Source organism: Gasterosteus aculeatus, chromosome 17 (assembly GCF_964276395.1).
Source record: "Gasterosteus aculeatus chromosome 17, fGasAcu3.hap1.1, whole genome shotgun sequence".
In the NCBI taxonomy this organism is placed as follows: Eukaryota; Metazoa; Chordata; class Actinopteri; order Perciformes; family Gasterosteidae; genus Gasterosteus; species Gasterosteus aculeatus.
Window position 1 is genome coordinate 1,973,438 of NC_135705.1, and position 26,267 is coordinate 1,999,704.

Consider the following 26,267-nt stretch of genomic DNA (forward strand, 5'->3'; position numbering starts at 1 on the left):
AGGTCTCTCTCTCTCTCTCTCTCTCTCTATGTCTAGGTCTCTCTCTCTCTCTCTCTCTCTCTCTCTCTCTATGTCTAGGTCTCTCTCTCTCTCTCTATGTCTAGGTCTCTCTCTCTCTCTCTCTCTCTCTATGTCTAGGTCTCTCTCTCTCTCTCTCTCTCTATGTCTAGGTCTCTCTCTCTCTCTCTCTATGTCTAGGTCTCTCTCTCTCTCTCTCTCTCTCTCTCTCTCTAGGTCTCTCTCTCTCTCTATGTCTACGCCTAGGTCTCTCTCTCTCTCTCTCTCTGAATTGTTTGATGGTGTATTTCTGTCTGTTATCTCGTTATTTCCTGATGAGTGAGATAATGTGAATGTGCAGCTGTGTGTTTGCGTGACTTTTGCTTCTTTGTGGGTTTGTCTGTGCGTGTTTGCAGCCGATTGGCGTGAAGCTCGCCGTGGTCAGGTGGGTGAGGGGATGGGTGAGGCTCACCTGGTCGGTCGGGTGGGTTAGGGGATGGGTGAGGCCCACCTGGTCGGTCGGGTGGGTGAGGGGATGGGTGAGCCCCACCTGGTCGGTCGGGTGGGTGAGGGGATGGGTGAGGCCCACCTGGTCGGTCGGGTGGGTGAGGGGATGGGTGAGGCCCACCTGGTATGAATGTCAGAATAAAAGCCTCTTCCTTCCCCTTTTACCTGAACCTCAAGCTGTGAAGAGCTGACATCTGCGTTTTTCGACCTGGACGTTGTTTCTGTGTCTCGGTGATTGATGGTGACAAGGACGTTTTTTAAATGCCAACAAGTCGAGCGCCGAGGGAGAGCGCTGCAGACGTCGGCTGTGAGGTCATCGCCCGGGGCAACCCCTCCTGTGCTGCCCCTAAAAGGCTTCTCTTTGACACTAACAGCCCCAGATTGTTATTGTAAGTGTCAGACAACATTATGGAAGGAGCCCGACTCCGAAATGAAACACAAAGGGAGATTTGAGAAGGAGACCGACCGGATCAAAAGGAACCAACCGTTTGAGCCTCAGTGAGAGAAACAAGTGCTTTTCGTGCACATGCATTGACTCCAAATATTGAATTTGTGTCGAGGATCGAAGGAGCCAGACGCCATTGCGTCACCTCCGTGATTGACAGGCCCCGGGGACCAATGGGGCGGGTCTGAAGCGGCGCGTCTCATCTGAGTCCACTTGGTAATTAGGTCCTCTTCAGTTTATAGTTGCATGTTAACGTGGTTTTATTGCCCAGCTGGACCCCCCAATGCCCCCAACGTGTCAGGAGAAGAAACCCACATAGTGTGTACGGAAAATGAACATTTTAAAAAATAGTTGTTTTGCCTGAGATGTGTAACAATCTGTTCTCCGTGTATTTATGCCACGTAATTCACTCCTACAGTTTTTCGGTGGATGTAATTAACTCATTAAAGGGTCAATTTTCATGTTTTGTACCTAAAGAAGAAAGGGTTGTGTTTCTATGACGACCCGTCGCTGCTGATTATGAGAGTCTGAAAACTGCAGAGGAGCAGATACTTTCCTGTCTGTCTTTGAAACCTTTTCTTCTGTTATTTTGGTACATAGTTTGCCCCTCGCTGTAAAACAAACCGGGGAGATCAACTCATATTATTTGCTTAAGCGCCTCTTTGTTACCCTTTCTGCACAGCCGGTGTTTGCCTGCGTTGCCTTGGCGGAGGCAGCCGGCTGAGACCGATAGTCCATCTGGCTGTGAGTCAGTTTACCGTCAAAAAAAAAAAAAAAAAAAAAAAAAGGCTGAGTCACCAAAAGGGACGCCCCAGGTGTGGTCATTCATCCTCTCTCTCTTTATCGCAGCCGTCCTTCGGAGGAGGCAGCGGGTGAATCACTGGTTCTGTCTCCGGCAATGAGTGTGTGCATTTATCACCATCCGGTTTTTCGGTGCTCAGACTGAAAATGGCATTGGGGGGATTCAATGAAATACAATCCAGGGAGGCCCGTTTGAGTAATAGATCCCAGAGTTTGGAGGCTTATCAGACGCCACACAGCTGTTTCCAGCCCCGTGACACAAGAGTCGCATCTATCATGAAGGCCGTCGTCTTCATCCTCCACCTTGATGATGGGGATTAGTGCCGGTTTGGTCACAGCAGCGTTAAGTTTAGTATTCTCTTACAAACTTGGGAGGAAATGTATTTACGACAGACGACAGACGACAGCAAAACAAAAAGGGGACCCGAGACAGACGCACGCGGGAAGACGCCACCTCTCTCGGCTTGTGGGCCGCTTGAGTGCGGCGTCGGCCACGTCGGCCTTCTTGTTTCACGTTCAACGCGCGAGCGACGTGGGAGCAGCAGCTCAGCAGGAAACCGCTCGTCATCACATTTCCTACTATTCTCTCCCCCACGCCGCCTTTGCTAGTTCAAAGTTCAACTGGCGCTGACGTTGAATGTGGGCGGAGCCGCTTGGAGGTCTAGTGAGCCACGACGGAAAAACCCTGCAATCAAATATTTCATTTCCATCGTCCTGACTCCGACATGTCAAAGTGTCTCCGAGAGATGGTTGTGGACCACTTGGATGATTGTTTCTTCGCTCTTGTTCTGCTTGTCGCTCTCACTGGTCTCCCCCTCCATTTTTGTCCCTATTTTCCCCTCACTTCCTGTCTGTCTTCCCCCCCTCACCCCCCTCCCTCCCTCCTCTCTGACAGTTTTCAATTTAATTCAATTCGCCGTGCGTCATTAGTGAGCGGAACGAATGCAGAATGTCCTGAAAGCAAACACTCGTCGTGGCCCAGGTGTGTGGTAGTCGGCGTCTGCTGCGTGGATTCTGGGTAATAGCCGTCAGAGTCTTAGGCGGCGGCCAATCCCGTCGCAGGTGGGATTAAACCGGGGATTAAGCGTGTTTCCCCGTGAAAGCAGACAGGCGAGTAGCACTAATCTGACTTTAGCCCTGTACCGAAAAATGGCAGGCTTGAACAATCCCACTCCTCCCAGACTGCATTTTGTGTACAGTACGTGTGTGTGTGTGTGTGTGTGTGTGTGTGTGTGTGTGTGTGTGTGTGTGTGTGTGTGTGGGGGGGGGTTTTCTTCCACCCTTTTTTATGGGAACAAATCTCAAGAAAAGCCAAAAGTACACAACGGAAAGGACAAACGATGCTGAACATGCAGCCTGCCCTCAAACGCTGGCTTCTAACACACCGGGTCTTTATGAAAACACGTGATTCAACATCATACAAGATGTTTAGAAGTACGGCTTCACGGATTGTGCCGTCCTGTTGGAAGAAGTGCTTGAAGTCGCAGTAGCGAGGACGTGGCCGTGCCCCCCGATGGCACAGAACGGTCGGTGTTACAAGAGGGATTTTAAAACCAGTCCTCTGCATTTGATTGGGCAGCTATGAAGTGGGCGGGATTAAGAGGACTGTGGCTCACAGGGCGTCACTGAGACCCCCTGAAACAGCAACGATTTGGGGGTGAAAGTCACTTTTAAAAGCTTACTACAGTACACCGCTTTATCAGAATTCAAAGCAAATGGACACATTTGGTCCAGTGCCTTTTGTGAGGACCTGCGACCGTTTCTCCAGTGGACAAAGAACGCGACCTGCACCCTAAACTAAAGGTGAGTGTGCAGCCCCCCTGCAGGTACGGAGCTCCTGGACCTCGTTGCCAATGACTTTACGAAGCTGGGGTGCAGGAACCACACGGAAGGCACCGCGTTGGGAACCCTTCTGTTCCACAAAGAAGCTAAAATAGTCCTTAATGGGACTCAGGCCGATTCTACATGTAGTTCAGTACATAGCGTGTATACGCACACGCGTGTGTTCACACAAAGCTTGACATTTGACTGAAAAACTTCAGGATATTGTGAGCAGGTTTGCACACAGACACACAGACACACACAGACACACACAGACACACACACACAGACACACACTGTCACCCTGTCCTCTCACTGCAGCAGCTGTGTGAGGTAACGTCTGTCTGTCTGCGTTTGGGCAACACCCCGCAAGAATAACAAATCCACCTCTCGTCCTCTTTCTATCTCATTATCTCACACTGTCTGCCCCCCCCCATCACCCCCCTCCCCCGGCCACCTTTACCTCCCTCTCTCCCTCCCCCGTCTACACTTGTGTTTGCCCCCCCCACCCCCTTTACTCCCCCCACTGCTGTTTGAGGCTAGACGCAGTAGACTTGTTGTAAACAAGGAGAGAAGGAGAGGAGGAAGGAAGTAAAGAGGAAGGAAGAGAGGAAGGAAGAGGAGGAAGGAAGAGAAGAGGAAGGAAGAGAGGAAGAGGAGGAAAGAAGAGAAGAGGAAGGAAGAGAGGAAGGAAGAGGAGGAAAGAAGAGAAGAGGAAGGAAGAGAGGAAGGAAGAGGAGGAAAGAAGAGAAGAGGAAGGAAGAGAGAAAGGAAGAGAAGAGAGGAAGGAAGAGAGAAAGGAAGAGAAGAGGAAGGAAGAGAGGAAGGCAGAGGAGGAAAGAAGAGAAGAGGAAGGAAGAGAGGAAGGCAGAGGAGGAAAGAAGAGAGGAGGAAGGAAGAGAGGAAGGCAGAGGAGGAAAGAAGAGAAGAGGAAGGAAGAGAGGAAGGCAGAGGAGGAAAGAAGAGAGGAGGAAGGAAGAGAGGAAGGCAGAGGAGGAAAGAAGAGAAGAGGAAGGAAGAGAGGAAGGAAGAGAAGGAAAGAAGAGAAGAGGAAGGAAGAGAGGAAGGAAGAGGAGGAAAGAAGAGAAGAGGAAGGAAGAGAGGAAGGAAGAGAAGGAAAGAAGAGAAGAGGAAGGAAGAGGAGGAAAGAAGAGAAGAGAAGAGGAAGGAAGAGAGGAAGGATGAGAAGAGGAAGGAAGAGAGGAAGGATGAGAGAGAGCTTTTCCTCAGAGGACTTCAGCTACAAGTTTGTGTGGACGGGGAGGGGGTCGGGGGCTGTTGAGGGGAGGGGGGGGGCTGTGGGGGGAGGGGGTCGGGGGCTGTTGAGGGGGGGGGGGTAATGTGGGCTGTGGGGGGGGTGGAAATATCTGCAAGATGCCATTTTTGTGGTGACATTTTTCTTGTAAAAATAGAGCGTGGAAGACAAATTAAAGGGCTGAAAGGAAGCGCTGCTCCTGAACAGACACACACACACACACACACAGATACACACCTACACACATTGTGTGCTTTATTTCAATCCAGAAAATTACAAACAGCAGGGAAACTGGTCTGGCAGGTTATTTTCACATCAATGCAAGACACTCTTTTCTTTTTGTGTGTGTGTCTCTTTTCATCCTGAATGCACTGGATTTAATGACGTCACTGCATCATCACACTGATCAGATCGCAGTTCAAGTTCCACGTCTTTCAATTTCTTATCTGTCTGTCTGTCCCTCTGGCTGGCTGTCTGTCTGTCTGCGTCTGGAGGAGGGGGGTGGGGGTGGTGATGTCATCGTAAACATTTACTGACGGTCCCTGCTGGAGGACACTCACATAGTGAGTCCAATCACCTGTCTTTTGTCCTTTGTCGCGTCACTGAATGTTCAACCGTGGATGCCGTTCCTCTTCCTCTTCCTCTTCCCGTTCCTCTTCCTCTTCCTCTTCCTCTTCCCGTTCCTCTTCCCTGTCTGTGTTCTTCCCCTCTGGTGTTTTGGTGTTTTGGGATTTTTGGGGTTTAATAAAGTAGTTTTTGTAGTAAAGTGGGTCCTTTGCCTGCTCCGTTCCTGACACCATTAAAGGAAGTAAATCTGCTTCCTTTCATTTGTGTGTGTTTATTGTTCCACTTCACACATAAAGGAAGTTAAACCTGCACCAACCTGCAGGGACAAAACATCATCATATTGTATCACATTAGTTGTCTTGGTGCAGGTTCGGGCTCCTGGACGTGGCGTTCAGGATGAAGCGTCGCCCCGGAGACGCTGCACTGCGTCAAGACATTCAGTCGGGTTCAATTTCGTTGATAGATTTTGTCTTTCTTTAGGAGCCTCCCGAGTCTCCCCCCTCTTCCCTCCTCCCTCCTTCCTCCTCCCCTCCTCCCTTCTCCCCTCCTCCTCCTCCCCTCCACTGCAGCAGACAGAGGCCTCGTCAAAACCAAAGAGAGGGCTATTATTATCATTATTATTATTATTATTACTAGTATCATTGTTATTATTATCATTATTATTATTACTATTATCATTGTTATTATTATCATTATTATTATTATTATTACTATTATCATTGTTATTATTATCATTATTATTATCATTATTATTACTATTATCATTGTTATTATTATCATTGTTATTATTACTATTATCATCATTATTATTATTATTATCATTATTTTGCCTCTAACGACATGTCTGCCTGTCTGTCTCTGCCTGTCCGTCTCTGCCTGTCCGTCTCTGCCTGTCTGTCTCTGCCTGTCTGTCTCACTCTCATACTTTGATGCTTGACTCTGTTCCTCACTCACGTTGTCTCTTTGATTGTCTTCTTGTCTGCCTCGCCGCCTGTCTCACGTACATCTCCCTCTTATCCTGGTTTGAAAAAAGACAGAAATATAACTGCACACACACACACACACACACACACACAGACACACACAGACACACACGCGTAGGAAGGTTTCTTTGGAAGTCATTTTTTGTTTTGGCGTAGAGAGAATATTCTGTGATAAACAGCAAAAAAGAAAGTCCCAGTTTAAAGACTGAAACTGCAGCACTGGATAAGCCTATTACAGTGTGTGTGTGTGTGTGTGTGTGTGTGTGTGTGTGTGTGTGTGTGTGTGTGTGTGTGTGTGTGTGTGTGTGTGTGTGTGTGTGTGTGTGTGTTTGAGAGGTCTTTGGGCTTGTTGATTACTCATCACCAATCTAAGACACACACACACACACACACACACACACACACACACACAGTAGCTAAAGCCTGTGTGACTGATAGGGTTTCCTTACACATCAGATGTGTGTGTGTGTGTGTGTGTGTCTGTGTGCGTCTGTGTGTGTGTGTGTGTGTGTGTGTGTGTGTGTGTGTGTGTCTGTGTGTGTGTGTGTGTGTGTGTGTGTGTGTGTGTGTGTGTGTGTGTGCATCCTCTCACTCGCCCTCTTCCGTTTATTTCTTCCATCGTGTTTCCTTCCATTTCCTTTTCGTCTCTCGCCTCTAATCTCCCTTATTGCTTTTCCTGCTAGCTTCCTCACCCATTTACACCCCTCTCTCTTTCTGTCTGACACTACACCCCTCTTTCCCTTTCATGCTCCGTCCACCCCCGTCCCTCCCCCCCGTCCCTCCCCCCTCCCTCCATCATTATTCGGTATAATCGGTTGTCTAGACAGAAACTCCCCACACAGATCACACCTGAGAGGGAGGGAGAGAGAAGGAGAGGGGGAGAGAGAAGGAGAGGGGGAGAGAAAAGGAGACAGGGAGGGAGAGAAAAGGAGAGGGAGAGAGAAAAGGAGAGGGGGAGAGAGAAGGAGAGGGGGAGAGAGAAGGAGAGGGGGAGAGAAAAGGAGACAGGGAGGGAGAGAAAAGGAGACAGGGAGGGAGAGAAAAGGAGACAAGGAGGGAGAGAAAAGGAGAGGGGGCGAGAGAAGGAGAGGGGGAGAGAGAAGGAGAGGGGGAGAGAGAAGGACGGGGGAGAGAAAAGGAGACAGGGAGGGAGAGAAAAGGAGACAAGGAGGGAGAGAAAAGGAGAGGGGGCGAGAGAAGGAGAGGGGGAGAGAGAAGGAGAGGGGGGGAGAGAAGGAGAGGGGGACAGAGAAGGAGACAGGGAGGGAGAAGGAGAGGGGGAGAGAGAAGGAGAGGGGGGGAGAGAAGGAGACAGGGAGGGAGAAGGAGAGGGGGAGAGAGAAGGAGAGGGGGGGGGAGAAGGAGACAGGGAGGGAGAAGGAGAGGGGGAGAGAGAAGGAGAGGGGGGGAGAGAAGGAGACAGGGAGGGAGAAGGAGAGGGGGAGAGAAAAGGAGAGGAAATGAGAAGCGAGGGAGGAAAGAAGCAACAAAATGATTTGCCTCCAAGTGCGCAAAGCGGTCTGAGACACAAGACACACAGACTGAAGGAGAGAGACGGAAGAAAGAGGGAGCAAACACACACACACACACACACACACACAGACACACACACAGACACACACACACACACAGGCCCTTGGTGACACTGCAGCTTGACAATATGAAATAGATTCATTAGTTTTCAGTCTAGACGGGTTGAGTGCTTGTGTGTGTGTGTGTGTGTGTGTGTGTGTGTGTGTGTGTGTGTGTGTGTGGATTATTATACGGTGAGGCTTGAGACATGGAAGCACAGTCACAGCATGGGGGGGTCCAACCATAGTAAGGGGTCCCACCTTTACCTCTGAGCAGAGCCGCAGGTCTTTATGCGATAGCGTCTCTCTAACCGCGGACGAGATCCTCTTTCATTTATACATATATATTTATTTATATCGTTTTTCCAACAATTATTATATTATATATATAATATGTATATATATATAAACATATTCAAAGATTCAAAGATTTTTATTGTCAAATACACCCCCCCCGTATATTGAAATTCTTACGCTTGCCTTTTCTGTAAAGCTGACCAATTTTAAAATGAAAATAAAAATACAATCTTGATATGAATGTACATGAAATAAAAATTAGGCTGAAATGAGGCAAGGGGAAACGTGCAAAACTGAGCAGGTTGTAAAAATTTAAATTTAATGTGTGCAATATAAATGAACAGTACGGTACAAGCGAAACCCTAACAAGCCAGAGTGCAGACCAGTGGAGTCCTCTCAGCTGCTGATCACTCTGATGGCAGTGGGGGGGAAAAGGGGGTTTTCAGCCTGAGGGCAGACGCGTGGACAGTCCACGCTGGGGGCCGGGTGGGCTCTTTAAGAATGGAGGCAGCTCTCCTGTGGCCCCTGCGGTGGTAGATGCTCTGCAGAGAGGGCGTAGATATTCTGTCGTTCCGTGTGCGACGTCACGGTTCCCTCGTACGTCCACACCGTGATGCTCACGCGCGACTCCCGTCCCGATGCGGCCGTGTGGGAGCTGTGCAGGACGTCTGTGTCCTGGCAACCGGCATGAAGAAAGGTGTCTCGCTGTGGCCGTGAGCTTTCTGCCGTCGTGGGACCACGTCTCTGGAGACGGGACCTTCTCTGGAGAGTTCGCATGTATTTGACCTCACTGGCTCCTGACACGTGTCTGATGATGAATACGAAGGTAACGGACAGAGTTTGACACAGTTTGAGAAAATATGCTTCTTTGCATCAGAGGAGAAGCGCTGTCATGGTGCTGTATTCTTTGTGTTGAGATGAAACCAACGGGTGGGGAGAACATCTGTCCCCCTCCAGTCCAAGTCCGCTGGTGGTGTTTTCTGGAGGAGACAACGGCTCTTGTCCCCTTTACACCGCCCGATTTCTACCGACTCTGCAGGAGCGACAGCCGACATGTTGGACAGTAACGTCAATATATAATCGGCAATATTACCTTTCAACAGAATCCACTTTGTGGTCCTGTGTGTCTTCATCCGGGTCCGACACGATGCACCAGTGCATGTCGCCCCCTGGAGGTCTTTGGGTTTACTGCACACACCTTTTCACCCAAAAACTCATCAAACTCCTGCCATTGTTACCAGAAATAGTCTCCTAACTTCCGAACATCCAGAGAGAAGTTTAAATGTCCACAAGTAGTTTGATTTATTCATTATTTTATCTTTTTTTTTTTTTTTTTTACTTAAACTGAATTTAACTTATTTGCGTAGCCTCAGAACACAGATTGGCTTTAAGTACAATAAGTAGAGACAACTCCATCGTTACAACACATTAAGTGCTTACGTTCTAAATGATTCAAAATGAGTGGAAGCAACACAATAATACACAAAACACAACAACAAAAACAACAACGAGCTCACAGGAAACACCTGCTGGCACAAACGGCCTTCGGCTGCTCCAAGCGGCCGAGGACGAGTCACACGTGACAAAGACAGAGGATGTCACTTAGACACGAAGTTACAAAAATGATCCGCTTGTTTTTTAACACGCATGCACTCATGTGTGTGTTTGATTTTGTTTACACACAACCGATTGTGTCTTTGCCATTTCTTCTTGCTCCAACCGGAAGAACACAGAAAGGGAAACACACCCCCGTCTGAAAAAAGGGCAGAAGAGAAAAGAGAAGATGACCACTTCCTGTTTGGGTCTCCTGGGACACGGACGCCTCGAGCTTCCCGTATCCGTCGTCCCCTGAGCTCGCCGATGGCCGTGACCCTGATGCTCGCGCTCGCTGCGGCGCTTTGCACCTCGGCAGCGGGTAAGACTTTGTGAAGAGAGCATTCGCTTTCTGTGAGTGAGTGCGAAGTGAAAGCGCGAGGCGGGTACTCGACTTTCTTTTTAGGAAGTAAAAGTGAAACGCTCGACTTCTGTTTGACCTCGCTGGTTTTCGTAGCGTAGAGACGCTGAGATGTTTAAAGGAGAAACCATCGACTCGACGGAGCTTCGCCTTCTTCTGCCTCTTTTGCTTCTCAGGCTCCTCGCATGACTTCCACTACACCTACGGGTGCTACGAGTCCGGGGAGGTGCGGGTGGACGTCCTGCTGGACGGGGACGTGGTGGCGTACGCAGACTTCGGCAGGGAGGAAGTCGTGTTTCTCATTCCTCGGCTGCCTCCCTTTCTGAGAGACCTGAAGAAACTGGGCTATGAGTTCGCCAAATCCAGCTTCACTCACTGTCGGAGCGTTTTGGCCAAAGCCAAGAGAGCTTCTCCGAACGTGACCATCCCGCAAGGTACCGGCCTCTGTCCTGTCCCGTCCCGCCCGTAGGCCATTCCTCCCTGATCTGCTCCTCTCGTTGGCCAGACGCGCCGGTCCTCTCCGTCTACAGCCGGCACGAGGGCCGAGGCGGCGCTGCCAACACCCTCTTCTGCCTGGCCGACGGCTTCTACCCGCCCTCCGTCAACTTCACGTGGACCAAGAACGGGGCGAGGGTCACGGGCGGCGTGTGGGACCTGCCCTACGGCCACAACCGGGACGGGACCTTCCACAGGATCTCCACGCTGAGCACCACCCCTCGGGAGGGCGACGTGTACTCCTGCTCGGTGGAGCACCGGGCGGCCCGTCGGCCCCTCGCCAGCAGCTGGGGTGAGCGGGCGCTGGCGTTTCAGCGTTGTGTGCAGCCTGGGGCCTCCGTGGTGGTGGCGGTGGTCTTAAGTGTGTTTCTTTCCATCCGCAGAGCCGAAGGAGGGTCCGAGCCGGGTGAGTCCGGCCGCCGGGTTCTTCGGCGCGAGCCTCGTCGTGTGCCTGATCGGCGTCGCCAGCGGAGCCTATTTCTTCACCAAGCAGCCAAACTTTGGGTTTCATTCGTAATGCTTCACTTTGTTTTCTCAAACTCAACTATGTGAACCACGTAAGGGAACTATGTAGAAATCTTTGTCAGTCAAACATCACCATTGATAAAGATAATCCAACCTGTGATTTAAGGTGAAAGTAAACAGACTTTGTTAATGATTAAACAGAAATTTCAACCCATAATCAGTTGTTGACACTGGTGTAATATTGGGGAGGAAATGCAGCCGGTCTGATCTACAAATAAAAAGTGTTTCAAAGGGAGCAGGAAGAAAAGCGAAGGTGTGGAAATAAATCATAGAAAAAGAAGAAATGACTGAAAGGAAAGGTTGATAAGGAAGATAATGTAGGTTATTATGTCACTTTAGTTCTCAGTATCTTCAGACCTTTAAGAGGAGTCAGGAAAAACATTTTTAAGGGGATATGTCATAGGTTAATACTATGATAATAAATAACTAACAAGACCGTTATTATTTGTATTCCAAGTTCAAACATAACAATGTAATACTGTAGCTCATAAAATGTCTGATTCCACACACATATAGAGAATAAGGAGGTTGATAAATTAAGCACCAGGAAAGAAGCATTTCCTCATACGTCATATTACTTTAAGTTGATCGTTATTCCAAATAATTATTTTACTATTCCTAAGACAATTAGCCCAAAATGCCCATATACATTTGTTAAACATTTCTTATTATTACTGTAATGAATTCCGTCTCAATTCTCCACTTTCCCCACACGGTGTCGCTAAAGTAGTTGAGTGCAGTGGCGGTCCTTCCTTTATATCCGTCCCCCGGCTCAACTTCCGGTTCTTGTGTAGTTCCACAACACGCATGTTATCGAGCATTTAAAAAAAAGAAGAACTTTGGTGTCATGAGTTCTGATCCTTGTGGCGAAAACGTGTCTCTGCCTCTACGAAATCTACTGAACTCCATCCGGTGCGTCGCAGACAGAGTCAGAGGTATTTATGACACATTAGCTGTGACGCGGAACGAAAAGTCAGCCTAGCCGCATGCTAGCTAGCGTCAAGCTAAGCACCGAAAGCGCCAAATGTCGTTTTAAATCCGCCGGTTAAATACGTTCGTTAATCGGTTAACGGTTTTATTAAATCTACAATGAGCTCAGCCTGTCCGCCATGTTTAATGATCCGCTCGCTTTCAAGCTAAACCCGCCGATTATCTACTAACGTCAACTAACGTAAGTTAATTATCATCCCTTTAAATGTTCGCGTTTTTATAGATTTTGTTTCAGCGGCGTGGAGATTTGAATTAATCGTCACTTTGGAAGATGTGCCGTTAGTTTGCTGCTGCGTTATTCTGTGTTACTATGACGTCATGATAGTCCTCGATGACACACATACATACGCACGGTACGTAAATAACGATCTGCTGCGTTCTCGGTTGAAAAACGGTTTATTATTGAGATAAAAAAAAGGATGTTTTTGTAAGAACCAGAAGACCAAGAAAACGACCCCACAAAATACAGATTAATGTTACATAACACAAACTTTCCATTAATCATTATAAGTCATTATAACACCTGGATCCAAATGAAGAGAAATGAACAATGTTTAGCGATCTGATCATTTTTTTAATCGTAAACGTGATCGTCCAAAGTTCCAGGTTTTAATTTGTTCTCAAATGTCACGTTGTGCGTCTAACCGAACGTCTCCTCCTCTTCCTCCACAGATGGCGAGTCCAATGCGTCGGACGGCGCGTTCGACCTCTCCAACTTCCGGGACGCTCTGAGTTGAGTATCGCTCATCGTGACCTCCCCGTTCTTCCGTGAAGCAACGGCATCGTGTCCCGTGGTCGCCTACTGTCTAATAAACAAATAGTTCATTCTGTGTTTCTACTTATTTACTTAGTAACAACTCAAGACGTATAACGACTTCACTCACGCGGGAGCCCTTTAAATGAAGCGCCACCCGTTGTCTTCGTGGTCGTCGTCCTCGTCCTCCTTTCCATTAGTGGCTCCCTGTAAGGTGATGTCACTGTGTCTTCTGTCCTCAGACCAGGCGGTGAAGGCCGTGTCCCATGAAGCCACGAAGCTCAGCCTGGCCTTCTCCAAACCGCCGCTGCCGTCGCCGCAGGTCAGATTCCTGGTGGGATTATAAACGTCAGTGCGGGTTTATTGATTTAGGTTCATGATCCATGTGGGAAACCTGTCGCCTCGCTTCTGTGCGGCATCCTGGTCGGGCACCGAACTGATCACCAGCCGTCACGCAGATGACGTCACGGCCAGAAGCCTGGAATAAAAATATATCACCAAATAAAGAGACAAAAATGGTAATAACAAGAACGACCCCTGAGAAAGGTTAACGGCCCGTCCCCTCTGTCTCACAGGACGTGGAGACGTTCTCCGAGTCCACCATGAAGAGCGTCCTCAGTCTGTCCACAGTCTACTACTGGCTACCCAAAGACCAAGGTAGCGCTGGATGGACGTGAAGCGCTCGCCTCCTCTTTTACTCACCCGCCCTCCTTCAGAGACACACACACACACACAGTAGCAGGAGGCGAAACGAACGGAGGTCAAAGGCGGCATCTTAACTCCTCGTCCCTCTCCGTGTCTTCAGGTGTGAGTCTGCGCCGGCAGGTCAGAGACGCCACGGTCGAGGTCCTGGAGGGCGTCGGCCAGCTGGTGGAGGTCATCCTGAGCTCGCCGCTACAGAGGTGCACACACACATACACACACACACACACACACACACACACACACACATGAGCCATGTTTTTGTACTAGTTGGTTAAAGTTGTAAGTATAAAACGTTTTCATAGTTTTAAGAAACTGAATTTGAATAAATGTAATTAGCCAGTTTCGTATCAATGTGATGTCAAAGTAAACGCAAATACAGTTATTTATTTGTGATGAATTTAGAGAACGTTGTAAAGATCTGATCACTTTGAAGACAGTGTCACAGTAAATCTGCTTTTTAGGCCCTTAACGTTAATGTGACCTCTTCCTCCTCCTCCTCCTCCTCTTCCTCCAGTCTGTCTCAGGACCAGTTAACGTCAACAGGAAGTGTTTGGTCGGCCTGCGACCATTTCGCCCAGTTGCCACAAGGTCAGTAGACAGTTTAAGAAAGAAGAACGTGCGTTTGAGTGTATTCGTCTCCGCAGGCGGACGCAATAACCTTTTTAAATGCTTTTTTTTAAACAATTTTAATTCTTTCAAATGAATTATTTAAATTGTATCTGTTTTTTTAAATGTTAAGTTCCAGACAAGCTCCAGACAAAAAAATTCAAATGCTTTAAGTGTTTTGATGTTGTTTCTGTGTTCTTTACGAGAATTGAATAACTGAGTGTGTTAAATGTTCGCGTTTTTATAGATTTTGTTTCAGCGGCGTGGAGATTTGAATTAATCGTCACTTTGGAAGATGTGCCGTTAGTTTGCTGCTGCGTTATTCTGTGTTACTATGACGTCATTATAGTCCTCGATGACACACATACATACGCACGGTACGTAAATAACGATCTGCTGCGTTCTCGGTTGAAAAACGGTTTATTATTGAGATAAAAAAAAGGATGTTTTTGTAAGAACCAGAAGACCAAGAAAACGACCCCACAAAATACAGATTAATGTTACATAACACAAACTTTCCATTAATCATTATAAGTCATTATAACAGTAAGTGTGTGTGTGTGTGTGTGTGTGTGTGTGTGTGTGTGTGTGTGTGTGTGTTCTACAGACAATAAAGCGGCCGTGTTGATGGTTCTGTCTGATCAGATTGGAGTTGTGAAAGATGCCATAGAGGAAGTAGAGCAGGTACACACACACACACACACACACACACTCCGTGGTTACCTGTCGTCTTCACGGCCTTCGGGATCATCGGCGTGAAGGCGTGGTCTCGCCAAGAGCTGAATTACTGGATATTGACCCTCGCAGGCGCTGTCCGAGGCCGAGGACCCGTTCAGCGACGTCCTCGACAACGACCAGGGGCCCCGAGGCAACCAGGACACCTACTGGTCAGAGCAGGACCGGCTCCTGATTGGTCCGTGCCGGGGGCTGATGATGGCGGCGGCGGCATGCCTCAAGAAGCTGACGTCGGCGGTCAAAGCGAACGGTGACGTCACCACGGCCCAGAACCTGGCCCAGCTCGACGACCTGGCCGACATCACCAAGGAGATCAGTCCTGGGTACGAACACACACACACACACACACACACACACACACACACACACACACACACACCAGGAAGACCATGATCGTAGTGACGAATGGGACGTTTAGGGAATCTGATGAGCCGATGACGTTCATTTAGTAGATTATGGTCCATTTAGAGTCAAACAGACCATAAAGCAGGGGGCGCTTTAGGGCGGGGCTTAATGTTATTGACAGGTCTCTACCAAACAAACTGTAGCGCATAAGTTGTACTTGTAACGCCACTTATTCTATAGCAAATTGTAAATGGGCTTATTTGAGGAAATTGCACTTTCTTGTTTCTTTGAGTTTGTGTCCTTATGGTTGAATGCACTTATCGTAGTGTAATGAGAAGCATCTGTACTGTTTCATTCACTTCTTAAATACACGTAACACCCCAGACAACAAATCTCTGTCTCTCTCCGTCTTTTAGTCTCGATGATCTGGCTCTGTGCCTCTACCCCCCGATGGACTACAGCGGAGTAGAGAACAACGTAAGACACACACACACACACACACACCGTCATTACTAATGAATCCAGTCGTTTGTGAGATGAGTTTTGTCGGCTGAATTCGGGCGGATCAGGTTTTGCCGCAGTGAGCTGATGTGTGAAGATAAGGAACCTTTTTTAAAAGTTTGTGTGGAGTCAAATATGAAAAACAGATTGTTGCCCCGGTCATCTTTTCATTTTAAATGTATTAAAGCCATTTGCCTCTGACGCAAAAGGGACTTGATCTCTGACTGGTTTCTGATCCTTCATAGAGGTGCAGGTGGTTTTGGGTCATTTCATCATTTCACTAGAATGAAGGGAATCAGGCGGGTGGGGCCCACGCGGCGGGTGGGGCTGCGATCCGTCGCATCGGGTTCCGTGGTTGACAACATGCGTGCGTCCACTCACGAGCCTCCTGTTGAGACACGTCTGGTTTCGGCTCAAACCCTCGCAGGAACCATCATCTGACGGAATTATTTCTATTGCAGCCTCACGTAACCCTCGACGTGTCTAAACCAAGCTTTCCTTTCCCTCTGCAGGTGTCCAAGTTGGCGGCATTGTTAAAGAAGGTTCTGGAGATCATCAGGTGAGATCGATCGAGTAATGATCGCTCTTTCACGCCATAAAGACTATTTGCACCTGAGACGCAGCGTTCAGGGAATAATCAAGGTGGAAACATTCCAGTAGAATTAGGAGGAATTAATGGGAATTTAGGAGTGAAATTGAGACAAAGAGGTGATTATCTCTGATAGAAACTCACCTTTCACCAGATCCTCAGCAGATCCGTCTCCTTCTGACGGACAGGTACGCCGCTCACGGGTTCTGGGTCACAGGCCGCTTGAACCCGAGCGCCGGGGTCAAAGTGTCCTCGACACGGGACCCCAGATACAGGGGGCGGAAGACTGGAAAGGCGCCCGTCCAGTTATATATATAAAAACCTTTTTATAGGTATGAAAAGAAAATCCAAGCACTTTCTCCTCGTGACTTCCTGTATGCGACGTGTGGCTCGCCTGTTTTCATCAAAGACGCCAAAAGACCTGCTCACGTGTTCACGTTGTTCGCTGGTGAACACGCGAGTTCCTGAGTGACGTTCGCTTACCTGGGATCGCTGTGAGAAACGTGACCGCAAACCAGTTCACTTTATCACATTAACTGCAGAGGAATAATCTCCACGGATGTGATTTCACGCAGTCCTTGTTAATCTGTTCCTCTGCACGCTCCTACATGCACAGGTCCAGTCACGTGTGTGGAGAGTCCCAGCTGACCTGGGTTCAGTTCTTAGAGGGAGCCGTGGATCACAACCTGCAGAAGGCCCAAGACCTCATACAGCAGGACAGCTAGTGTGCGCGTGTGTGTGCGTGTGTGTGTGTGATGAGGGTTTATAAAAAAGTGTTTACGTACATGTACAGCGTATGACAATAAAAAGGGTCGAGCGTCCTCACATGAAGTCCTTGTGTGTCTCTGTTGTGTTGACGGACATCGGTCAGGGTCGATGCTGATTCCGGTCTGCTGAAGCCTCACAAACAATTTACTTGGAAACCGTGAAAACCTGCAGAGCTTCTTTGAGGGCGTGAGCCGCTTATTGTGACATCACGATGCCGCATGAATCACTGGGTTAAATTACTAGAGGACGGATTTCTTTTCTTATTTCCAGGGCAAATATGCAGCGGTGACATCGCCACTCCCGAGATTTCTCACGCGCAAACTTTCTCTCTTGAGTCACACTCTTCTGTTTGGAAATTCTAAAAAGTCTGACGTCTCTGAAGTCGGCGACCCGCGTGTGGGCGAGCGAAGCGCTTCATGAAACGAACGAGTGGTGCGTGTCGCCGGGCGATGGTGTAAACAGGCCTCTGCATCGGCAACGAGGTCGCTCGTCCTCTGGACGGTTTACCTCCATCATCTTCACCTCACGCGTCGCACTCGCCGTGTCTTCCGTACTGCACGCGTCAAAGTACAGGGACGGGACAAACGTTGACACTATCCACGTTATTACGTTAATGGTTTATCGTGCACTTTATTCTCCCGTGTTCTTTTGTTCATCTGTGCACATGAGATGAAGATCTGCGTCACCGTCATGGGTGAAATAACAGCTGTTGCCCGCATATTTAAATCTGAATTTACATCTCTAAAGATAAATGAAGCACAACTAAGTGAAATGTTATGATGCAATCGCAAGGTGCGAGGAACAGCCGAGCTCTCTGAAATGCCGTGAATGCAACGCCACGAGGAAGTGACTGAACACGTATGTAACCGTACCTGTCACCTGCAGGTTTTCTCCCACGCGGGGTTGGGCTCGTGAGGTATAAAAGCGGCGAAAGCCTGTAAGTCACCTGTCAATGCGCCGAGGACCGACTGGCTGTGCACCTCCCCTCACACCTCCTCATCCGCGCCGCACGCCTCAGCAGAGATGACGGCGGAAGGCAGAGAATCCAGTAAGTAAACTACACGGACCAATGGGTGCTTCTGCAGAAAGGCTTCCCCGGGGGATTTTGGGCATTTGTATTTACATTGAAGTAACTTCTCTTTTCACAAAACATTCAGTCATCATGACAGTAAATAAACATCCTGCTGCGTTGAAGAAAACCTGAAACTAGCGTTTGCTGAGGGAATAAATGAAGAAGAAGTCATTTTCCCGTAGACTTCGATGCAGACGGACTTATTTTCATCTAGCAGAGTTCAGAGAAACTTTTACACCTCAGCTGCTGTTTGATACTTTGTCTTGTTAATTTGATCCATTGTTGAGTGGAAAAGAATTGACAGCTTTTACGTTTTATTAGACAAAAAAGCAGCAAAGGAAGTTAAACTCCAAATGCTGTTATTTAATCATCACACGTTTGCGTTACAGTCATCCAAAGCACGCGCCTCTGGAATTACTAATTGCCACCTGTAAGGAGGCGTTTCTTCTTTTTGTTGTTACAGTGATGATATAGTTTCTCTTGTCCCGTCCCGTCCCGTCACATTGTCTCTTTCCTCACTGGCTTCACTGACGCCACTGGAGAGACGTTGCACAACATGTGGAGTTGACTTTGTCTAACCATCGGTTCACTCCGCCCGGCGCCAGCGTCTGCTTCATCAATCACTGTCACCTGCTGCACCTTTAAACCTCCGTCACCAACTAGCTGCCAAATCGTCCACGCACTTCCCCCACCTCGTTTCTGTTAACTTGTTCATGTGTGTGTGTGTTTTCTTTTCTTTCAGTCTTTAAAAGAGTGGACCTCCACCTTAAAGACAACAACCTTGCACATCGCACCAGCCTCCTCTCGGAGGACCGGCTGGTTGTGCGGCGTGGGACGCCCTTCAGGGTGACCCTGATTCTGGGGCGACCTTCCAACGGCCAACAACTCACCCTTAAAGCAACCACAGGTTGGTCATCAAATCATCTTCTCAATAACTTGCTTTATAGATGATGTTTCCCCAGAACATTCGATTTCTTTAAGGTCTCGTTGTTTGGGTCCTTTCGATGTAATTCTGTACTAGAAACCGTCGCGTCGGGGTCCAATCACAACGCCATCACGTCGTTGGCTTAACGCCGCCTCTCTTCTCTTGCAGGAAAGCATCCGAGCGAGGAGCAGGGGACCCTCTCGCTCTTTGGCCTCGCGCAGGTCAAAGAGCGCTCTCCTTCAGCGAAGGCGGTGTGGAGGGCGGAGCTTCACAAGGACGCCTCCCCGCCGACGGGCCTCCTGGTCCTGAACGTCACCCCGCCGGCCGACGCCCCCATCGGGGAGTTCAAGCTGTTCGGGATACACGGGGACGAGACGAAGCTGCTGGCGGGCCTGGTGGTGCTCTACAACCCCTGGTGCTCCGGTAGGTCTGGAGCTTGAAATGCGTACAGATATGTTCACATGCGAAGAACCGTCTCGGCTGTGCTCGTAGCTCCACGTAGAAAAATAAATCATATTTGACACAATTACAATTGTATGTGTAAACGGAATAACGTTGTGTCTCCGTCTGCATGCATCCCCTCGCTCTGTAGATGATTGGGTGTATATGAAGGACGAGAAGGAGATAAACGAGTACGTGATGAATGAAAAAGGAGTCATCTTCAAAGGAAGTAATAACTACATCATCTCTTCCAACTGGGACTATGGGCAGGTATTCTTTAACACACAAACACACTGTTAACACACAGACACACACGCACACATGCTGGCGCTAGTTTAATGGAAACAGAATGTAGCTGCGTAATGTTAAAATTGAAATATTATTGCATTGCATTATTGATGATAATGATTTTCTCTTTAATTGGTAAGTTTACGTGATATTCTGTGCTGACACAAAGGAAGAGACACTTCAAGAGCGTCCCCTCTTTTCCGTCCCGTTCAGTTTCAGCAGAAGATGGTGGACATTTGTTTGAGGATGTTGGACGTGAACCACAAACACTACATAGACCCGGCCGACGACGTCTCCGCACGCTGCAACCCCATCTACGTCAGCCGCGTGGTCAGCGCCATGGTAGGACACGCCCCCTCTCCTCTCCTCTGCTGCACAGCAGCTAAGCACAGGACACGCCCCCTCTCCTCTCCTCTGCTGCACAGCAGCAAAGCACGGGACACGCCCCCTCTCCTCTCCTCTGCTGCACAGCAGCAAAGCACAGGACACGCCCCCTCTCCTCTCCTCTGCTGCACAGCAGCAAAGCACAGGACACGCCCCCTCTCCTCTCCTCTGCTGCACAGCAGCAGAACCACAGGACACGCCCCCTCTCCTCTCCACCGAGTCCAGAGCTTTCTTTGTGTGTTACGAACGTATAAAACCAGCGGTTCCCAACGTGTGGGCCGCGAGAGGTCATTTACAATAAATATATAAAAGTTTTCTAATTTTCAATTTTTTAAAGTTTGAAATTAATATAAAAATATTTATGATGCGGCACATTAGTTAGGCGAAACATTAGTTGATGAAGCACAAACAATTTAAACGGACAGATTAATAAAACAATAAGGCTCTCGCTGGAAACGGCTGTCGTTGTTCAACAAACGCGGCGCCCTCTTGTGGTATTAAAGTAAATACACCGCATTTTCCGCACTCCAAGGCGCACTTAAAAGCCTTTAATTTCCTCAAAAAAACAACAGTGCCTTATAATCCGGAGCGCCTTATATATATGGATCAATTGGTTAATCGGTTGATCCATACTGGTTGTACGCTCTGCCGAACACGCCAAAGCTCGTCTACGACGGCGAGATGCTGAGCGGCGCTCAAGTGCGTGAGATACGGAGCTGCTTTCAGGGCGCGTCGGAGAAACAAAGCTGTCGTTCTCGCCGAGCATTTAATGAAATTAAAGAGCGAGAGACGGCGCCCGTTTCTCTACAGTAGCTGAACCATCTTAACGGGGGAACATAAGTTATTCTAAAAGCAGCCGAAGAGTTAAGGCGCAGATGGCAAGGGGGGCGGCGGGAGCGGACGCACCTCGCGGCATCGATCGGACCCTGAACGCACCGTCTCCACCTTACTGTCAAAAAGAACAACAGCGAGCGCGTAGAAAAGTCCTTCCAGCGCGAGCAACGAAGTTCACGTTTCGCAAGCGAGCAAATACCTCGCGCGAGACGAACTTTTGCTCGCGGATGTTTGATTTTGGTTAAATTCTTAAGGTCATTTATTCATCATGTTTTGATCAGAGTTGTGATTAAAGGTGTTCGGCATTCTCGAATTTGGGAACCGCTGGTGTAAACTAATGATCTTGTATGACTGACCCTCACAACCTAATAGTGTTTTTGAAATCGTTTCCTTCTCAACAGGTAATTGACCTTTTGGACCAATTTAATCTTCAGAAAGTTTAACTTTGAAATCAAATAGTCGCTGTGTCAAAAGTTAGAGAACAGCCTCATGCATGAATGCACTTATTAAAACGTCTCCCACGAATCGCTCTTAAGAGACAGAGACTGACAACGATTGTTCTGCTGTTTTCCTCCAGATTAACAGTCAGGACGACAACGGGGTCCTGGTGGGACGCTGGGACGGTTCTTACGCTGACGGGTTCAGACCGTCTCACTGGACCGGCAGTCACGCCATCCTCAAGCGCTGGTTCGACAACGGCTGCTCCCGGGTGAAGTACGGCCAGTGCTGGGTGTTCGCCGGGGTGATGTGCTCAGGTAGGGTCAATGCGAGGTCAACGCCGGCTCTGAAAAGGTCACTCAAACACTCGCTGGGCGCCAGCGGCTCAAATGCCTCCTCCTCCTCCCCCTCCTATAGAATATTCCCATCTTTTGTCAGCCAGCTCAGCAGCGAGGTTCCAACGCGCAGTAGCTTGTGTGCATGTGCACGTCTGGTTCGCTTTAAGCGACGGCGGGGCGCCGTTCCTGCAGCGGAGTAGGTGTTGTGTTGCTTATTTGTTAAACGCCGTTGTCCTCGTTGGGCCTCCAGTGATGCGCCTGCTGGGCATTCCGTGCCGAGTGATCACCAACTTCCAGTCCGCCCACGACAACAACAAGAACCTGATCATCGACGTCTACCACGCCGACTACGGGGTCCGGGAGAGGCCCTCCCCCGACAGCATCTGGTGAGGCTCAAAGCTCAAACGCCGCGTGCACTCCTCCCACATCCCAATGCACACTTTGACCGACTGAAAGAAGCGTTGCAGACCGACCCCGTAAACTGTTGGGCGAGGTCTTACGTTGATCAGTTCCATTGATTGACTCAGCGTGGCGTAAACTTGATGTTTAATTTAATGCTCCGGGCGGCGTGTCCCAGGAACTACCACGTGTGGGTGGAGGCGTGGATGAGGAGACCAGACCTGGCGAAGGACGGACGCTATGACGGCTGGCAGGTCCTGGACCCGACTCCACAAGAGAAAAGCGACGGTACGGACTTTTATCTCTTACGTCTGTAAGTGCGTTGCTTCATGATGACGACGTCCCTCCCTCCCTCCCTCCCTCCCCCGTGCAGGCGTCTACTGCTGCGGCCCGAGTCCGGTGGCGGCCATCCTGAACGGAGATACGCACCTCAAATACGACGTCCCGTTCGTCTTCGCCGCGGTCAACGCCGACTGCATCGACTGGCTGGTGCGTGAGCAGATTCGCAGGCCGATCCCCGGCGGCGTCCAGTGTCTGTCTCCGTCGTCCCTAATGCCAGCGTGTCCTCACAGGTGAAAGCTGACGGCTCGCAGGTGAACATCTCCAGCGACACCAAGAGAGTCGGTCAGAATATCTCCACCAAGGCCGTCGGCTCGGGGCAGCGGGTCGACGTCACCGACAGCTACAAATACGCAGAGGGTCGGTTCAACACGCGTGACCCTTTAAACATGCAACACGGCAGAGAATTATTCTCTGGAGCCCCGAAAATATGCTGTCAAAATGTGAAAGTCACTCGCTCTGTTCCGCTTTGTGTGTAGGAACAGAAAAGGAGAGGGACGTCTACCTCCACGCCACCACCAGAGACCTCTCCGGAGACGCTAAGGAGACACGGGAAGACGACAAGAAGAAGGAGGAGGTGGTTGGCGGGCCGGTGGACAAAGGTCCCCCGAAACCGACTCCCCCACCGCCGATCCAAATCCGCTTCGAAGAGGTGCGCCGCAAAGGCTGGAGGGACGGACAAAATGTCCCCCCCCCCCCCCCTCCCCTTCGCTACGCGTCGTTATTTACGTATCAAAAAGCCACCGAATGGGAACCGTTTTAAGTCATTTCGTTGCGCGGGCGCTGCAGGTGACCCCCCCGACCGACGGGAACGACGTGATGTTAAGGCTGGTGCTGCGGACCGAGGGCGCCGCCGCCAGGCCGGTGTCCGTCAACATCAAGGCGGACGCCATGAGGTACAACGGCGTCCTGGCTGTGACCGTCCACAACGAGGTGAAGGAGACGACGCTGCTGCCCGGGACAGGTGAGTCTTCTGTGGTTTTGTAGCTGTTGAACTTTGGAGGAAGAGATCCTAAAAAGGGTCGATTGTGCTTTTGTCTCTTGAAGACGGGTCCATCCCGATCCAGATCAAGTTCTCCGACTACCACGAGCCCATGATGGACTGCGACAACATGAGGGTTTCGGCCGTGGTCGCGGACAAAGAGGTGCCGCCGAACTTGTACTTGGCGGAGAATGACGTCGTGCTGCTGGACCCGCCCATCACCGTCAACGTCAGTGACAAGTCCTCCGTCTCTCAAACCATGACGTCCATCTTTGTTCGACCGCCTGTGCCTCTTTTCACTGTCAAAGTGTAGAATTAGAGTTTCAGGGAGACAAGAAAATGAAAACATCTCATTACATACATCATTATGGTGCCATAATAACCTGCACACAGTATATTATTTCTTATGTAAAAGAATTACATGAAGTATTTACTGGCTGGTATATTTGGCTGATTAATTCAGGGAGTTTTTGAATGAAGGACTCAATAAGTGTCCCTACATGTGGGATATTAACATGTGGCCCATCGTGACGTGGAAAGCGCCTGTGAGACTTTAACATTGGGATTAATACATTTGTTTATTGTGTCGTAAGAAGCCGCAACCTTTTCATTTTAAACTCCTCAGCACAAAGACATTGACACACACAGATGTTACGTCAACATGTTCTCTGAACCAGCTCCTCAAATGTGTGTCTCCAGATTCCCAAAACGGGCACCGTGAACCGCGAGGTGCAAGGAGAGCTGTTCTTCACCAACACGCTCAGCGAGACGCTGACGCGGTGCACGCTGACGCTGTCCGGGAGCGGCCTGATGCTCGACGAGCGCCAACTGAGGTGTGTGCGCGTGCGTGTATGTGTGCGTGTGTGTGCGCGTGTGTGGGCTTGTCTGACATAGCTGACGAATGCTTTTCACGGTCACAGTAAAGCTGCCAACGACAGATCATTATTTTATTACAAAAGCGCTTATAATTGGTACCAGACCACAAAAAAACGGTTTGATATGAGCAACAACATTATTTTAAGAATATTAAAACAAATACAAGCTGCAATCAGAACATTCATGTCATTTTTTTCATGAATTTCATAGTTGAGATGTTCACAACCATTAGGATTTATACACTATACTTTTTTTATTTCACAAAAGTTCAATGTTGTCCGAACACCAGCAGGGTTAAAACTAAGGTGAGCAACATTTTCAAGTCAAAGGACAAACAAACAGGATTATGAATCTGAAATCATCAACATTTGGTAATAACTAACTAAGCTGCTAAATGGAGACGCTTTGATATTTCTTTTTAGGGGTGCTTCGAAGGTCTGCGGCGTTTTTACGTAAATCAGCTCAATTAGAAGTAAATGTACTCCCAAACTGATCCCGACTCTTTGTTGCCCCCCAGGATTCCAGATCTCAAGCCGAGCAGCAGACTTTGTGTGAGGTTCCCCCTCCTGCCCTACCAGACCGGGAGGAAGACTCTGTTGGTGGACTTCGACTGCTCCGCCTTCAGAGACATCAAGGGCTGCGGCACCATCGACGTCCGGCCCTCCATCTTCTGAGGCGCTGAGCAAGAGAAACAAGACGTCAGATCTAAAACGCTCAACGTGTCGTATTCACTCTGAGGTTTGCAGAGGAAAAGTTTGTTGTTTTTGTAGACCCAAAAGATGGACCTGCATTATACAGTAATATGTGAATAAGGGGCATTCAGTGGTACTGTCTGCTATCTACTATCAGCGAATCCTTTAAAAGTAACTGTTGTTCGTCTAAATTGAAGCACTATTTGTGTTATTTAAGCCTCCCTGTTGTTGTGTTTGGTGGACCGTCTTTGTCTTTATTTACATGTGTTTATGGTTTAATTAAAGATGCTGCTCTAATGCGATGATGCGTTCACTGAAGTTGGAGAGTGGAGCTTTAGGGAACGTTGCTCGTCGTGAAATACCTGATTGTTGACACCAAACACCTCAAACACAAATTATTCCTTGTTTATAAGAAGTATTTTCCAATAGTAGAAGTTTTACGTTTAAAAAAATGTATTGCCCAAATATGTGAACACACACAAGGAATTTGAGCAAAGATAAACAGATTACAATTAAAAAGAAATACAAAGTGACGACTGACAGATTTGATGTGGAAGCTACATTAAAAAACAATCATAAACAATCGTAAATAGTGCAAAAAATAAATACACATTGTTTAATTTAATAGATGCAGATATAAATCTATCAAATATAGAGTATTTAGGATTCATAGTTGACAATGCTGACTGATGAATACAATACAACAGAGTATATTAAACTGTAAATATTAGCTTTTTAAGTAAGTGGATCTTTTATTATTACAGGCTTAGAAACTCTACGCGACTTAATTGCCTCTTTTTGAATGTCTGTGGAAAGAAAGCGTTCTTGTGTCTGGTTCTTTTTCCCCTCCGGTGCCTCCCAGAATCGAATAATCGCTTCTCTACTTTTGATATCATTATTCATGTTTGTTCAACGCTGTTTTGCAATTTTGAGATTTCTTATATTTGGCTGTATGAATTAAAACTTGAGCAGGAATGTAATTTAATGTTTTGATGCAGAAAGTAAAATAAACACGTCCAAGTGTATGATCTTCCACTTCACTTTATTT

The 26,267-nt window shown here is 48.5% G+C and overlaps 3 protein-coding genes and 1 long non-coding RNA gene across 5 annotated transcripts; 3 read left to right on the forward strand and 1 right to left on the reverse strand.

The window, feature by feature from the left end:
• The first annotated feature begins 3,387 nt into the window (after nucleotides 1–3,387).
• Nucleotides 3,388–11,375, forward strand: LOC120834778 (H-2 class II histocompatibility antigen, A-U alpha chain). Of its 2 annotated transcripts, XM_078092726.1 has the most exons (5): nucleotides 3,388–3,553; nucleotides 9,971–10,159; nucleotides 10,375–10,632; nucleotides 10,704–10,985; nucleotides 11,077–11,375. In XM_078092726.1, the coding sequence occupies exons 2-5, from the start codon at nucleotides 10,105–10,107 to the stop codon at nucleotides 11,208–11,210; spliced, it is 729 nt and encodes a 242-aa protein (XP_077948852.1). In that variant the 5' UTR covers nucleotides 3,388–3,553; nucleotides 9,971–10,104; the 3' UTR covers nucleotides 11,211–11,375. The 2 variants fall into 2 exon arrangements, with proteins under 2 accessions (XP_077948852.1, XP_040058980.2); XM_040203046.2 differs by lacking the exon at nucleotides 3,388–3,553 and having other exon boundaries at nucleotides 9,048–10,159.
• Nucleotides 11,376–11,961: 586 nt separating this feature from the next.
• On the forward strand, nucleotides 11,962–17,274 carry ccndbp1 (cyclin D-type binding-protein 1). Its single transcript, XM_040203044.2, has 11 exons — nucleotides 11,962–12,153; nucleotides 12,881–12,940; nucleotides 13,205–13,284; nucleotides 13,538–13,619; nucleotides 13,768–13,864; nucleotides 14,182–14,255; nucleotides 14,881–14,957; nucleotides 15,081–15,331; nucleotides 15,770–15,830; nucleotides 16,367–16,413; nucleotides 17,060–17,274. The coding sequence occupies exons 1-11, from the start codon at nucleotides 12,066–12,068 to the stop codon at nucleotides 17,166–17,168; spliced, it is 1,026 nt and encodes a 341-aa protein (XP_040058978.2). The 5' UTR covers nucleotides 11,962–12,065; the 3' UTR covers nucleotides 17,169–17,274.
• On the reverse strand, nucleotides 12,587–13,616 carry LOC144388983 (uncharacterized). The gene is made up of 2 exons (XR_013453285.1): nucleotides 13,093–13,616; nucleotides 12,587–13,010 (listed from the first exon to the last, which is right to left on the reverse strand). It is a non-coding gene; the product is annotated as an uncharacterized LOC144388983 (long non-coding RNA).
• An 826-nt stretch (nucleotides 17,275–18,100) lies between the features above and the next one.
• Nucleotides 18,101–26,252, forward strand: tgm8 (transglutaminase 8). Its single transcript, XM_040203038.2, has 15 exons — nucleotides 18,101–18,259; nucleotides 19,026–19,190; nucleotides 19,377–19,631; nucleotides 19,801–19,919; nucleotides 20,151–20,279; nucleotides 21,733–21,910; nucleotides 22,182–22,317; nucleotides 22,509–22,618; nucleotides 22,704–22,819; nucleotides 22,903–23,029; nucleotides 23,149–23,321; nucleotides 23,459–23,633; nucleotides 23,717–23,880; nucleotides 24,351–24,484; nucleotides 25,045–26,252. The coding sequence occupies exons 1-15, from the start codon at nucleotides 18,235–18,237 to the stop codon at nucleotides 25,199–25,201; spliced, it is 2,163 nt and encodes a 720-aa protein (XP_040058972.2). The 5' UTR covers nucleotides 18,101–18,234; the 3' UTR covers nucleotides 25,202–26,252.
• The last annotated feature ends 15 nt before the right edge of the window (nucleotides 26,253–26,267 follow it).

Excerpts from the sequence above, each read along its gene's own strand:
- LOC120834778 (XM_040203046.2), top strand. The coding sequence starts at position 9,892 with ATGCACTCATGTGTGTGTTTGATTTTGTTTACACACAACCGATTGTGT. Across the intron at positions 10,160-10,374 it reads GCTTTGCACCTCGGCAGCGG|GCTCCTCGCATGACTTCCAC; the intron begins GTAAGACTTTGT and ends TTTGCTTCTCAG. Across the intron at positions 10,633-10,703 it reads GAACGTGACCATCCCGCAAG|ACGCGCCGGTCCTCTCCGTC; the intron begins GTACCGGCCTCT and ends CTCGTTGGCCAG.
- ccndbp1 (XM_040203044.2), top strand. The coding sequence starts at position 12,066 with ATGAGTTCTGATCCTTGTGGCGAAAACGTGTCTCTGCCTCTACGAAAT. Across the intron at positions 14,958-15,080 it reads CCATAGAGGAAGTAGAGCAG|GCGCTGTCCGAGGCCGAGGA; the intron begins GTACACACACAC and ends TGACCCTCGCAG. Across the intron at positions 16,414-17,059 it reads AAGGTTCTGGAGATCATCAG|GTCCAGTCACGTGTGTGGAG; the intron begins GTGAGATCGATC and ends CTACATGCACAG.
- tgm8 (XM_040203038.2), top strand. The coding sequence starts at position 18,235 with ATGACGGCGGAAGGCAGAGAATCCA. Across the intron at positions 22,820-22,902 it reads CCGACTGCATCGACTGGCTG|GTGAAAGCTGACGGCTCGCA; the intron begins GTGCGTGAGCAG and ends GTGTCCTCACAG. Across the intron at positions 23,030-23,148 it reads CAGCTACAAATACGCAGAGG|GAACAGAAAAGGAGAGGGAC; the intron begins GTCGGTTCAACA and ends CTTTGTGTGTAG.